This window comes from Manis javanica, chromosome 7 (genome assembly GCF_040802235.1).
Source record: "Manis javanica isolate MJ-LG chromosome 7, MJ_LKY, whole genome shotgun sequence".
NCBI lineage: Eukaryota > Metazoa > Chordata > Mammalia > Pholidota > Manidae > Manis > Manis javanica.
Genome location: NC_133162.1, coordinates 28,058,173 through 28,073,922, shown reverse-complemented (window position 1 = coordinate 28,073,922; position 15,750 = coordinate 28,058,173). Strand labels below are relative to the sequence as shown.

Sequence of the window (15,750 nt, the reverse complement as noted above, 5' to 3'; positions counted from 1 at the left end):
CACAAATACAAATTTACTGGCATCCTCACCCTCTATTAATAAATAAAGTTATAAGAAATACCCCTACACGTCTGGTTAGTCTCCTAATTGTGTTTTGGGAGCCCATCCCTTTCTGCCTTCCTAAGACCCTTTCTATAGACTATTCCTTTCCTCTAGTATTCCTTTCCTCTAGTACTATCCATCTCTTTAAATGGATGTCTCCCAGTGATTTTTAATCATGCGAGGATCATTTTCACCAAGGACACAACAAAACATCCACACTACAAAGATGACTGGGAGCACCATCTCTCTTCAACTGCCTCAGAGCTATGCTTAAAGAGTTCAAACTATTTCACGCATTCCACATAATTCCAGTTTCCCTTCCAAATGGTCCACTTTAAACCATCACAAAATTCAACAGGAAGTTTTCAGACTTCATTTACTTGACATTTGAGCAGCATTGGACACTGTTGACTGCTTCCTCCTCCTCAAAACACTCGGTCCTTGGTTTCCAGGGCAGATCTCTCCCCTGGTTTTCCTCCCTCCTCTCTACACACTCTATCTTGTTTTTCTAAGGCTCACAGACCTCTAATCAGTCGTGAGTTCAAGGCTGACTCTTCTTTTCACAATATACTTTTGAACCCTAAAGATATACATGTATATATTGTTTTAATTTGTCACCTAACCAAAGATGACTCAAAAATTTCTACCTTTGTCTGAGATCTCTTTTTTAGTCCAGATCTAAATATACAACTGCAACTGCCTACCTGGTATTTCCTCTTGGGTGTGTTTAAAATTATTTCCAACTCACACTTGTCCCTGCCCAGTTATCCACAATTCAGTCATAATACATTATTTAACATACACTTTTACTTAACTCTCCCCAGTGGCTTCCAATTGCTCTTAGGATGGTCACACAGGCCTTTTTTATTCCTTCATACTCGCCAGGATCACATCTACCTCCAAGTCTTTACACTTGCAATAATATTCTCCAGTATGAATGCTCTTTCTCCCCAAGTTAACTTGTAAATATCTTATCCCTTTGATGTTGGCTCAACTGTCATTTCTCAGGGAAATATTTTCTGGCCTCCTGGAGAAGGTAAAACATTTCATTTATGAGCACTTAGAGTGCTACTAGAACTTGTCATGACTGATAATTTTAGTTTAATTTTACTTTTAATCTAATTATGTTTAATGTGTCTTTCTTCCAGAAGGTTATAAATTCTATGAAGGTCAAGTATCTGGTTTTACTCAACACTGAATCTAACCACCTAACACAGTGGATGACATAGCAATTGTTCAATAAATATTTGTTAAATCAACAACCAGAAAGTTTGCTATATTCACGTGTTCATTCACCGTTTCAGGTGCAGAGTATATACTAACAGAATGCAGAGTAATCAGGTTTGTTTCCACTAGATACATTAACCTCTTTAGAATTTGTTTCAAAGTTAGACCCATTAAGAAAAAAATTATACTGTAAAGAGTCTCTTCAGTAAATGTTGTTGGGAAAATTGGACAGCTACATGCAAAAGAATGAAACCAGACCACTATCTTACACCACATCCAAAAATAAACTCAAAATGGATTAAACATGGCTAGGAAGAATTAATACCATCAAAATGGCCATCCTGCCCAAAGCAATATACAGATTTGATGCAATCCCTATCAAAGTACCAACAGCATTCTTCAACAAACTGGAACAAATAGTTCAAAAATTCATATAGAAACACCAAAGACCCTGAATAGCCAAAGCAATCCTGAAAAGGAAGAGTAAAGTGGGGGGGATGTCTCTCCCCAACTTCAAGCTCTACTACAAAGCCACAGTAATCAAGACAATTTGGTACTGGCACAAGAACAGAGCCACAGACCACTGGAACAGAATAGAGACTCCAGACATTAACCCAAACATATATGGTCAATTAATATACAATAAAGGAGCCATAGACATACAATGGGGAAATGACAGTCTCTTCAACAGATTGTGCTGGCAAAACTGGACAGCTACATGTAAGAGAATGAAACTGGATTACTGTCTAACCCCATACACAAATGTAAATTTGAAATGGATCAAAGACCTGAATGTAAGTCATGAAATCATAAAGCTCTGAGAAAAAAACATAGGCAAAAATCTCTTGGACATAAACATGAGCGACTTCTACATGAACATATCTTCCCAGGCAAGGGAAACAGAAGCAAAAATGAACAAGTGGGACTATATCAAGATGAAAAGCTTCTGTACAGCAAAGGACACCATCAATAGAACACAAAGGTACCCTACAGTATGGGAGAATATATTCATAAATGACAGATCCGATAAAGGTTTGACATCCAAAATATATAAAGACCTCACGCACGTCAACAAACAAAAAGCAAATAATCCAATTAAAAAATGGGCAGAGGAACTGAACAGACAGTTCTCCAAAGAAGAAATTCAGATGGCCAACAGACACATGAAAAGATGCTCCATATCCCTAGTCATCAGAGAAATGCAAATTAAAACCACAATGAGATATCGCCTCACACCAGTAAGGATTGCTACCATCCAAAAGACAAACAACAACAAATGTTGGCGAGGTTGTGGAGTAACGGGAACCCTCCTACACTGTTGGTGGGAATGTGAATTACTTCAACCATTGTGGAAAGCAGTATGGAGGTTCCTCCAAAAGCTCAAAATAGAAATACCATTTGACCCAGGAATTCTACTTCTAGGAATTTACCCTAAGAATACAGCAGCCCAGTTTGAAAAAGACAGGTGCACCCCTATGTTTACCGTAGCTCTGTTTGCAATAGCCACGATGTGGAAGTGACCTAGGTGTCCATCAGTAGATGAATGGATAAAGAAGAAGTGGTACATATACACAAAGGAATATTAGTCAGCCATAAGAAGAAAACAAATCCTACCATTTGCAACAACATGGATGGAGCTAGAGGGTATTATGCTCAGTGAAATAAGCCAGGTGGAGAAAGACAAGCACCAAATGATTTCACTCATATGTGGAGTATAAGAACAAAGAAAAACTGAAGGAACAAAACACAGCAGAATCACAGAACCCACGAATGGACAGTTACCAAAGGGAAAGGGACTGGGAGGATGGGTGGGAAGGGACGGATAAGGGCAGGGAAAAAGAAAGGGGGCAATATGATTAGCATGTATAATGTGGGGGGAGGCTGTACCACACACAGAAGACAAGTAGTGATTTTACATCTTAGTATGCTAAAGGACCGTGACTGTAATGGGGATTGTAGGGGTAACTTGGTAAGGGGGAGAGTCTAGTAAACACAATGTTCTGCATGTAATTATAGATTAATGATAAAAAAAAATGGATTAAACACCTAAATATAAAACCTGAAACTATAAAACATAGCTTTTATGGAACTAGAAGAAAACATAGGCAGAAAGCTCTTGAACATTCACATTAGTAATTTTGGGGGGGGAACGTGTCTCCCCAGGCAAGGGAACCAAAAGCAAAAATAAACAAGTGGGACTACTTCAAACTAAAAAGCTTCTGCACAGCAAAGGAAACCACCAACAAAATGCAAAGGCAGACAACTGTATGGGAGAATGTATCTGCAAATTATATATCCAATACGGGGTAATAAAGAAAATATATTTAAAAAACTCATACAACTCAACTCCATAAAAATAACAAGTAATTCAATTAAAAAGTGTGCACTGTACCCAAATAGACATTTTTCCGATGAAGGCATGTAGATGGTCAACAGACATGAAAAGATACTCAACATCACTAATCATCAAAAAATGTATGTCAAAATCACAATGAGATACTTCACATCAGTCAGACTGGCTACTAATATCAAGAACACAAGAAATAAGAATTGGAGAGGATGTGGAGAAACGGAACTCTTCTAAATTGTTGATGAGAATGTAAGTTAGTGCAGCCACTATGGGAAGCAGTATGGAGGTTTCTCAAAAAATAAAAAATACCATACAATCTAGTAATTCCACTTCTGGGAATTTAACCTGAAGAAAACAAAAATCACTAATTCAAAAAGATATATGCACACCTATGTTTCACTGCAGTATCATTTACAATAGCCAAAATATGAAAGCAATGTAAGTGTCTATCACCAGACAAATGGATAAGGAACATGAGGTACATATGTACATAATGGAGTATTATTCAGTCATAAAAGTGAATGAAATCTCACCATTTGCAACATAGATGGACCTAGAGGATATTAAGCTAAGTGAAATAAGACAAAGACAAATACTGTATGTGGAACCTAAAAATAAAACAAATGAACAAACAAACAAAACAGAAACAGAGCCATAAACACACAGAAGAGACTGATGGTTGCCATGGGGAAGGAGATAGGGGAATGGGTGAAATAGACAAAAGGGGAAAAAATTAGTTAGAATGTCTGATATCTTGATCTCACTGACAGTGACATGAATATATACACATGTCAAAATTCCTCAAGCTGTACACTAAGATTTGTGCATTTTATTGTAGGTATTTCAATTAATAAATTATGTGTATCAATGAAAAGTCATTTAGACTAGGTTTAACTAAAAAAGAATTGCTACATTTTAAAAGCAACATAATAGGGATTTATGATACATTTTTTTTGAAAATTACATCATTCATACAATAATTAATAACAAGTGATAAATTATACATTAATATTAATTAGCAAATGTTTCTAAGTGCAATACCCTGCTGGTGCATGAGGTAACTGTACAGCATTTGCTAACCACTGTAAAACAAACTTAACTAATAAACCACAGAGTTGGTTCTCAGTCGCACTGCATTCCAATCACGGGAGAACTAGACTCCAGTTTTAAAATTCCAATGTAAGAAGTTCTATTGTTGGCAGTACTGCATCAGGGAATTCTTAAAAGCAAAGGGAATGTTTCATGCACTTAGTTTCATGCTGATGCCAAAAAATGCTTTCCTAGCCTTTTTTTTTTCAGTATGTATACTGACTTCAATGCTTTTCCTTCAGTATACTGACTTTTACAGTACCAGCGTGTAAGCAGTAAGAAAATTTGAAAAGCTCAGTATATTAAAATAAACTGAGTGGGAGAGAACAGTGGTATAATAATGGAAATCCTATGTGCTGACAGAGAAGAAATAAAATGAAAGAGAAACGACAGGAAAAAACATGAAGACCGAAACTGAAGGACAAATTTGTAGGTCATCACTAAGACTGACAAGCCCAAGCTGAGCGCCTCCAAACAGCAAAAGGATGCATTTAATATAATCTATGAGAGCAGGCGGAGGAGTGAGGACTTGCACACAGGAGCGCACAGCACAGCTGCCGGAAGGGAGGTGCCACCGAGAACCCAGCCGAGCAGATGCCCTCAGTTAGCCTGGTGATGTAACCTGCATCACCTCTTCGGTAGGCAATGACACAAAAAGGGAACCGCAAAGAGCAAAAGCTGGCAGAAACACAACTGAAGGAGATTCCAAGAAGAGATTCCCTGCTCAGAGCCCTAAGAAATCCAATTTGTACCATAATAACTCAATAATGGGGACAGATGTGTCATAACTAAACACTGAATCAAGCAACTAAAACAAAACCCTTTCTGTGGTTCTACCTGCCAAGCAGCTAATGTAAGTCAAAGGAAAGGAAAATAATGTGTTTTAAAAGATGAACGCTCCTCTCTACATTACATATAGTTCTTAATAAACTAGCTTTCTAGTTTATTCACGTAGAGTTCTATAAGCTATTGTCAATGTGAACTTGCTTTTGAGAGAATGACCTATACTTGTGGGGTGACACTGATAACATGTGTCCAATATACAAAGCTGAGAGCAAACATAAAGGTAAACTCTGCTGTGAACCGACCCTCAGTCGGCTGTCTGCCAGCCAACCAACTAGCCGGGCTCCTCTAGTGATGCACTGACTCTGCCTTGCATTTTAATTAGCCTGAAACAGAGCCCCAGGATTCTTAGGAAACAATGATTCCAAGAGCTAGTACTCTCCTAGGGAAGCTTGCAGTACGAAGAAAACTGAGCTACTAAGGATCACAAAAATAATGCCTCAAGTTTTCATTTAACAGATAAGCACTGAGGATATGATCAGTAAGCAAAAATTTACTGACAGGCGGAGGGCCTAAGAAATCTCTCTCACGCGCACACACACAGAGCAATGACCAGAAGTGCTAAATAAATGGTGCAACAAGAGCTTATAAAGGGGCTAAATGAAACTCAAGAAAGGCTTCCCTGAAAAAGTGAAAAGTAAAGTAGAAGTATGAAATGTAATAACGAGAGGAAAAAGAGCTTCGGGTAAAAGGAACACCATGTGCAAAAGGATCCATAGGGTGCTGTGCTGGACAGTGGAGCAAGGCCAGCGCAGCTGAAGCACAGAGACTGAGGAGGACGTGGTATATCTGACACAAGGGGAGAGACTGGCCTTATTTAGATGCTCTTTACCAAAACCAACAGAGCTACCACCTAGGTTTCAAGAAAGGGGTGGGGAGGTCACATGATCAGATTTACGTTTTGAACACAGCATGCCAGCCAGCTGCACTAGAGAGATCAGAATAGAGGTCGTGAAGGGTCAAGGAAAATAGTGGGAGTTGGTGGGAGATACAACCTAGACAAGATGAGAGTGCTGAGTAAACAGTGATGCAGAGGTCTGAAAGATAATAGTGAATTTGAACTCTTTTTCAAATACATTTTTTTCCCTTGAAGTTAATTCTTTTGCCAATTTTCTATGACACATTCTCTTTAATTTTCATGAGCAATTTTATAGTAATGACATTAGCTGTTTGTCATATTTGCTGTCTTTCTTTTTTCTAATTGGTTGTCCTATTTTTTTCCTTTGGCATGTTCTTCAGTTTTTCTGTAGATGAATTCATATTTTTTCCCTTTGTAGTTTTTATTTCATTTATTTTCAATTTCAACACCTTCCCTCCTCTCCACTTTTTCTTTTTTTCCGCACCTTCTTACAAGAACATAAAAAATTTACTTCAGTGTAGGATGTGTAAAATTCATTCAGACATCCAGCAACGTTTACAGAGCACCTACGTTGTAGGGGAGAGACATATACACAAAACACAGAAACAGGTACAAGTGTTTCCAAAGTAGAAAGCACTCTGGCTGCACACAGAACAGACACCTCGCCCAGACTGAGGAGAATTAGTCAAGACTCCCTGAAGGTCAAATTTAACTGTTCTGAAGGGGCCTGGAAACTAAGTGCAAGAAGAAAGGGCCTTAAATGAAGAGTGGTAAATGACTATCACTCCTACTCTCAGAGTAACTTCAGAATTGAACAGGAAGCTCACTAGTATTTTCCATGAATTCCCAAGGATATCATTCCAAGTAAGGTCTCAGACTACCTCAGAGGTAATCTAATGGTAAAAGCCCACCAAATGTTTTCTGGAAATAGCAAAAGCTTAATGTACGCTTATGAATATATACTATACTAAATGCCCTCACAGTTTCCCTTTTCAATATATTTAAAATGAAATCTAGGCTTAAAACCTAGCAGCAAAGCAATAACATATTTCAGTTTTATTTCCTACTTCACCCCACAAGTTCCCATCAATAAAGAGTTATCTATCCCTACACCTTCCAAGAGGCGTCCTACTGCCACCTCTTCTCAGCTTATTCCAGTCCCTCTGCCTGGAATGCCCTCTTCCCCTTCCCTCATCACCAACTGCGATTCCCGTGTAAGATCCTTAAAAAACAAGAACAAATATCACCCACCTCATTTTTGCTGCGGGCACTATTCTGTATCATAGGTGGGTGTTTCTTACCCTTTCCTATCTGAGTGTGGCTTGCCTGACTACTGAAAGTGTGTCATACACAACTACATAATGTATGAACAGTGACCTACTCACGGGCAGACACCTTCATATCCACTGAATAAAGATAAAAACTTCCTTTGCTGTAGCTGTGAGATCCTCATTTGACCCTTGCTTCCCCAGATTACTTTAGGTCTTCAGACGACTAATGACTCCCTTGAAGAGAAGCGGAAACTGGAAAGACGACAGGCGCAGAAAGGGGAGCCTACTGATATGGACACGTGATGGTGGAGGTGATGAGAGCAAATGCCTGATTCAGGGCTGGATTTACTAGAGAGAAAGAGAACTGGATACAGCACGCAGAAATGGCTTTCTCTTAAAATTTCGGTGTGAATGGAGAGAAGACATGCGGCAACGAACACACACAGTTAAGAACGGTACGGTCTCGTGCCAGAGCAGCCGTGTGTCAGGAATTCCCCACGGGTCTCCATCCGGCGGCCAGGAAAGGCAGGTAAGGCGGAATGGCAGTTTAACTGTTGGCACCGCGCGCCTCACGGACTCCAGTCAACACAGCTCTCACGACCGTGGGAGGAAAGCACCACGAGCTTCGCGTACAGACAAGGGCACCGAACAGAGACACCAAATCACCTTCCCAAGCCCCCCACACAGAAAAGCACGGGGCCTCGGGGCCGGACACACGCCCCTCGCTTCACCGCCGGCCGACCGAGGGGGGCGTTCCCGCCGCCGCCCTGCGCGCCCCGGGACACCCGCCCGCAGCCGCGCTCCCCGCCCTCGCTCCGCGCCAGACCGCAAGCCCGCCGGAGGGACGCAGAGGGGCCGTTCCGAGGCCCGAGAAGGCCCCCAGACCGCGGCACTTACCTCGCTGCTGAGGCTCGGAGTCCCCGGCCGGGCGACGACGAGTCCAGGAGGGGCCGCCGCCGTCGCCGGGACGTAAACCGCGCCGGACGGACGGCGGCTGCGTGGCCACGCCCCCGGACGGCAGGCCCTTCTGTCCCAAACATACAGAAATAGCTATTTTGGTCGTGTGTATGAAAAAAAAACCTCTGGTTTAAGTATAGAACTTCATCTTTTATCCTCAAGTATTTAAGGAAAAGTTACAAATTCTCTGCAGTTGGAATCTGTGTATCTAAAGGCTGAGCTCTATGTTTAGTCTAAATTGTATTCTTGCTAATAATTTGAATGAAATTGGTTAATTACGTTCTGAGGTATTTTGCAGCATTAAATTCTTTTCTTCCTATGAACATATATTAATTTCAAAATACTTATTTACTTCCTACTATATGAGGCATTTAGCCCAGAGCTCATTTAATTAAATTGTTTAATCTTCCATTAAATCATATCATAAGGAAACATGTTGGGGTACTGGGCCTAGACCAACACATAGTAAAGTTTATGTAGAGTCTATTGATTGAATTTGGGATTCAGTTTCCAGCTGAACCTTCATCTTCTCTGAGCCAAACGTATGAGGGGATTCCACATTTGATAACTGAGTTTCATTCATTGCTAGGGAGATGTAGGATTGAATGCCCTTCATAATGCACCTTTTTGAGGACCAACGTTCTGCCTCTTTTCTTCCTCGCCTTTCTAGACCATAGCTCTCCATCACACTTGGGGCTGCTATTCTGTTTCCTTTTCCTTAGATGTAACCACTTATCCTATCTGATCCTACAGCCTCTGCACTTTATCTGGACCATGTGTCCTGTTCCATGGTCTCTTTTCTGCTACATTCGTTGTGTCGGATCCATACAGTCCAAATATAAGTTGCTGTCTGAATTCCCTACTGCTAAATAGAGCTCCCTTGGATAAAAAAGAACTTGCATTTGTCACTGACCTCCAGCGCTTGCTCCACCTCTCTGAAGTCATTTTCATTAAACTACTCTTTTTACCGGCTCTGGTCCTGTCATCATGTTGGGTCTTGTTCGCTTTCTTGAGCCCCATGTTGCTAACCAATATGAGAATATCCTGGTGAAATCCTTCTAACCATCTGGGTTTTACACTATGCCAGACTGTAAGTACAATGGGAAAATATGTCCCCAGCCTGGGGTAAATAAGCTTTAAAGCCAAAATCAGCCAAAGGGAAAAGTGCGACGAGAGACCAAAGTCAAGAAAGCAGAGTCCGTTGTAATGCACTCAGCACAGAGCAGCAGAGCCGGCCTTCCTAAGACAGGCAGGCATGGATGCTCATTCTGAGGCTTCTTTTTATGCAGTTTTGGCAGGGCAGACAGTTCCTTGATTGACAGCTGTCAGCTCTCTAGGCTTGTTCTGATTGGTGAAATAGGGACAGGGGCTGTGCTGTGCCTGTGCCTCTCATGTTGCTCATCTTTTGCGCAGTGGCCCCCTAGCGCTCCAGAAACTGGCAGCCAAGGCTTACCTTTGTCTCCTTTTTCTCCCTTGTGTCCTCCAGCGCCCGGCAGCCCAGGCCCTCCTGATGGTCCAGCAGGGCCCCTGTCACCTAGGAGGACAGATGGGGAGGTGCTAAGTAAAGTGTGTGCAGGGTGGGAGGAGCAAGTGAAGGGGTAGTGCACACCCCTCCCCCCACCACCGTGCAGCACCTGCAGAAGAGCCGTTTTCAGCACGAGGTTGTTACCCAGAGTCCTGGTGGCTGTTTCCGTGCTATCACTCACCTTTAGGTCCTGGGATGCCCACCTCTCACTTCTGCCCAGGGGGTCCTGGTCTGGCTCCATAAGCTGCAGTGGAGAAAAAACTGACCTTAGACTAAAAATCTCTCTGAAGATTAGGAGGTAAAGTGATTTGTTCCAAGTAACACAGGTAGGTAGGTAGTAGAGTGTGGACTTGCAAGAGGCAAATAAGTTTAGAATTTGTCATATTTTCAACTTATCAAGTGTTGGTGAGGTTTTTCCAGAGACTGAAAGTGGAGGGGTTGGATTGGGTGGTGAATTAGATGAAGGGGATAAAGAGACAAAAACCTCAGTTATAAATGAATCACAACAGAGAAAGTGCAGAACAGACAATATAGTCAATAATGTAATATATTTCCGTGTTGACAGATACTAAGTACACTTTTTGGAGTGAATATTTAATAATGTAGACAACTGTTCAAAAGTTAAAAAATAAAAAGGAATATAACAAAAGAATAAGCATTTTGGAAACAGAAAAAAGTTTCACTGATAATTCTTTAACTTGTAAGCATTTTCTTTAAATCATATAAAGGCTTTTATTTCTTTTTTTTTTTTGAGAGGGCATCTCTCATATTTATTGATCAAATGGTTGTTAACAACAATAAAATTCAGTATAGGGGGGTCAATGCTCAATGCACAATCATTAATCCATCTCAAGCCTAATTCTCGTCAGTCTCCAATCTTCTGAAGCATAACGAACAAGTTCTTACATGGTGAACGAATTCTTACATAGTGAATAAATTCTTACATGGTGAACAGTACAAGGGCATTCATCACAGAAACTTTCGGTTTTGATCATGCAGAACTCATTGGAGGACAGCACACAGTAACTGCTTTTTTTTTTTTAATTAAGAGAAAGGAATATTATCAGAAAAGAGTACCTCCATAGCTGATCATCTGACACCCTTTAAGTGATCAACATTAAGGATATTTAAAGCGTGCGTTGATCTTTGATTTACCAATAGTTTTATCCTGTTAAGGAGTAATCCCCCTTTTCTTTCTTTCTTTCTTTTTTTTTTTTTTAATTTTTAATCTACACTTACATGAAGAATACTATGTTTACTATGCTCTCCCCTATATCAGGTCCCCCCTAACAACCACATTACAGTTACTGTCCATCAGCTTAGCAAAATGTTGTAGAGTCACTACTTGTCCTCTCTGTGTTGTGCAGCCCACCCTCCCCTTTCTCCCTCCCCCCATGCATGCTAATCTTAATACCCCCCTTCTTCTTCCCCCCCCTTATCCCTCCCTGCCCACCCATTCTCCCCAGTTCCTTTCCCTTTGGTACCTGTTAGTCCATTTTTGGGTTCTGTAATTCTGCTGCTGTTTTGTTCCTTCAGTTTTTCCTTTGTTCCTATACTCCTCAGATGAGTGAAATCATTTGGTATTTCTCTTTCTCCGCTTGGCTTATTTCACTGAGCATAATACTCTCCAGCTCCATCCATGTTGCTGCAAATGGTTGGATTTTTCCACTTCTTATGGCTGAGTAGTATTCCATTGTGTATATGTACCACATCTTCTTTATCCATTCATCTACCGATGGACATTTAGGTTGCTTCCAATTCTTGGCTATTGTAAATAGTGCTGCGATAAACATAGGAGTGCATCTGTCTTTCTCAAACTTGATTGCTGCGTTCTTAGGGTAAATTTCTAGGAGTGGAATTCCTGGGTCAAACGGTAGGTCTCTTTTGAGCATTTTGATGCACCTCCATACTGCTTTCCACAATGGTTGAACTAATTTACATTCCCACCAGCAGTGTAGGAGGGTTCCCCTTTCTCCACAGCCTCGCCAACATTTGTTGTTGTTTGTCTTTTGGATGGCAGCTATCCTTACTGGTGTGAGGTGATACCTCATTGTAGTTTTAATTTGCATTTCTCTGATAATTAGCGATGTGGAGCATCTTTTCATGTGTCTCTTGGCCATCTGTATTTCTTTTTTGGAGAACTGTCTGTTCAGTTCCTCTGCCCATTTTTTAATTGGGTTATTTGTTTTTTGTTTGTTGAGGCGTGTGAGCTCTTTATATATTCTGGACGTCAAGCCTTTATCGGATCTGTCATTTTCAAATATATTCTCCCATACTGTAGGGTTCCTTTTTGTTCTATTGATGGTGTCTTTCGCTGTACAGAAGCTTTTCAGCTTAATGTAGTCCCACTTGCTCATTTTTGCTGTTGTTTTCCTTGCCCGGGGAGATATGTTCAAGAAGAGATCACTCATGTTTATGTCTAAGAGGTTTTTGCCTATGTTTTTTTCCAAGAGTTTAATGGTTTCATGACTTACATTCGGGTCTTTGATCCATTTTGAGTTTACCTTTGTATATGGGGTTAGACAATGGTCCAGTTTCATTCTCCTACATGTAGCTGTCCAGTTTTGCCAGCACCATCTGTTGAAGAGACTGTCATTTTGCCATTGTATGTCCATGGCTCCTTTATCAAATATTAATTGACCATATATGTTTGGGTTAATTTCTGGGGTCTCTAATCTGTTCCACTGGTCTGTGGCTCTGTTCTTGTGCCAGTACCAAATTGTCTTGATTACTATGGCTTTGTAGTAGAGCTTGAAGTTGGGGAGTGAGATCCCCCCTACTTTATTCTTCATTTTCAGGATTGCTTTAGCTATTCGGGGTCTTTGGTGTTTCCATATGAATTTTTGAATTATTTGTTCCAATTCATTGAAGAATGTTGCTGGTAATTTGAGAGGGATTGCATCAAATTTGTATATTGCTTTGGGCAGGATGGCCATTTTGACGATATTAATTCTTCCTAGCCATGAGCAGGGGATGAGTTTCCATTTGTTAGTGTCCCCTTTAATTTCTCTTAAGAGTGACTTGTAGTTTTCAGAGTATAAGTCTTTCACTTCTTTGGTTAGGTTTATTCCTAGGTATTTTATTCTTTTTGATGCAATGGTGAATGGAATTGTTTTCCTGATTTCTCTTTCTATTGATTCGTTGTTAGTGTATAGGAAAGCTACAGATTTCTGTGTGTTAATTTTGTATCCTGCAACTTTGCTGTATTCCGATATCAGTTCTAGTAGTTTTGGAGTGGAGTCTTTAGGGTTTTTTATGTACAGTATCATATCATCTGCAAATAGTGACAGTTTAACTTCTTCTTTACCAATCTGGATTCCTTGTATTTCTTTGTTTTGTCTGATTGCCGTGGCTAGGACCTCCAGTACTATGTTAAATAACAGTGGGGAGAGTGGGCATCCCTGTCTGGTTCCCGATCTCAGTGGAAATGCTTTCAGCTTCTCGCTGTTCAGTATAATGCTGGCTGTGGGTTTATCATATATGGCCTTTATTATGTTGAGGTACTTGCCCTCTATTCCCATTTTGCTGAGAGTTTTTATCATGAATGGATGTTGAATTTTGTCAAATGCTTTTTCAGCATCTATGGAGATGATCATGTGGTTTTTGTCTTTCTTTTTGTTGATGTGGTGGATGATGTTGATGGATTTTCTAATGTTGTACCATCCTTGCATCCCTGGGATGAACCCCACTTGGTCATGGTGTATGATCCTTTTGATATACTGTTGAATTCTGTTTGCTAATATTTTATTGAGTATTTTTGCATCTACATTCATCAGGGATATTGGTCTGTAATTTTCTTTTTTGGTGGGGTCTTTTCCTGGTTTTGGTATTTGGGTGATGTTGGCCTCATAGAATGAGTATGGGAGTATTCCCTCTTCTTCTATTTTGTGGAACACTTTAAGGAGAATGGGTATTATGTCTTCTCTGTGTGTCTGATAAAATTCCGAGGTAAATCCGTCCGGCCCCGGGGTTTTGTTCTTGGGTAGTTTTTTGATTACTGTTTCAATTTCTTTGATTGTAATTGGTTTGTTTAACTTTTGTGTTTCTTCCTTGGTCAGTCTTGGGAGGTTGTATTTTTCTAGGAAGTTGTCCATTTCTTCTAGGTTTTCCAGCTTGTTGGCATATAGGTTTTCATAGTAGTCTTTAATAATTCTTTGTATTTCTGTGGAGTCTGTCATGATTTTTCCATTCTCATTTCTGATTATGTTGATTTGTGTTGACTCTCTTTTTCTCTTAATAAGTTGGGCTAGAGGCTTATCTATTTTGTTTATTTTCTCAAAGAACCAGCTCTTGGTTTCATTGATTTTTGCTATTGTTTTATTCTTCTCAATTTTGTTTATTTCTTCTCTGATCTTTATTATGTCCCTCCTTCTGCTGACTTTAGGCCTCCTTTGTTCTTCTTTTTCCAGTTTTAATAATTGTGATGTTAGACTATTCATTTGGGATTGTTCTTCCTTCTTCAAGTGTGCCTGGATTGCTATATACTTTCCTCTTAAGACTGCTTTCGCTGCATCCCACAGAAGTTGGGGCTTAGTGTTGTTGTTGTCATTTGTTTCTATATATTCCTTGATCTCTATTTTGATTTGTTCATTGATCCATTGATTATTTAGTAGCATGTTGTTAAGCCTCCATGTGTTTGTGAGCCTTTTTGTTTTCTTTGTAGAATTTATTTCTACTTTCATACCTTTGTGGTCTGAAAAATTGGTTGGTAGAATTTCAATATTTTGGAATTTACTGAGGCTCTTTTTGTGAGCTAGTATGTGGTCTATTCTGGAGAATGTTCCATGTGCACTTGAGAAGAATGTATATCCTGTTGCTTTTGGATGTAGAGTTCTATAGATGTCTATTAGGTCCATCTGCTCTAGTGTGTTGTTCAGTGCCTGTGTGTCTTTACTTATTTTCTGCCCGGTGGATATATCCTTTGGGGTGAGTGGTGTGTTGAAGTCTCCTACAATGAATGCATTGCAGTCTATTTCCCTCTTTAGTTCTGTTAGTATTTGCTTCACATATGCTGGTGCTCCTGTATTGGGTGCATATATATTTAGAATGGTTATATCCTCTTGTTGGACTGAGCCCTTTATCATTATGTAGTGGCCTTCTTTATCTCTTGTTACTTTCTTTGTTTTGAAGTCTATTTTGTCTGATATTAGTACTGCAACCCCTGCTTTCTTCTCACTGTTGTTTGCCTGAAATATGTTTTTCCATCCCTTGACTTTTAGTCTATGCTTATCTTTGGGTTTAAGGTGAGTTTCTTGTAAGCAGCATATAGATGGGTCTTGCTTTTTTATCCATTCTATTACTCTATGTCTTTTGATTGGTGCATTAAGTCCATTTACATTTAGGGTGACTATTGAGAGATATGTACTTATTGCCATTGCAGGCTTTAGATTCGTGGTTACCAAAGGTTCAAGGTTAGCTTCTTTAGTATCTTACTGCCTAACTTAGCTCGCTTATTGAGCTGTTATATACACTGTCTGGAGATTCTTTTCTTCTCTCCCTTCTTATTCCTCCTCCTCCATTCTTCATATGTTGTGTGTTTTGTTCTGTGCTGTTTTTAGGGGTGCTCCCATCTAGAGCAGTCCCTGTA

General features: G+C 40.1%; 1 protein-coding gene across 1 annotated transcript in view; it reads right to left on the bottom strand.

The window, feature by feature from the left end:
- LOC140850368 (uncharacterized) overlaps positions 1 to 15,750 on the bottom strand; it is a 119,920-nt gene that overhangs the window by 27,301 nt on the left and 76,869 nt on the right. Inside the window, exons 4-6 of the mRNA XM_073240562.1 lie at positions 10,345 to 10,407; positions 10,092 to 10,172; positions 8,579 to 8,708 (exon numbers count right to left, since the gene is read on the bottom strand). Coding sequence (XP_073096663.1) covers positions 8,579 to 8,708; positions 10,092 to 10,172; positions 10,345 to 10,407 — 274 coding nt within the window. The remainder of the gene's footprint in view (positions 1 to 8,578; positions 8,709 to 10,091; positions 10,173 to 10,344; positions 10,408 to 15,750) is intronic.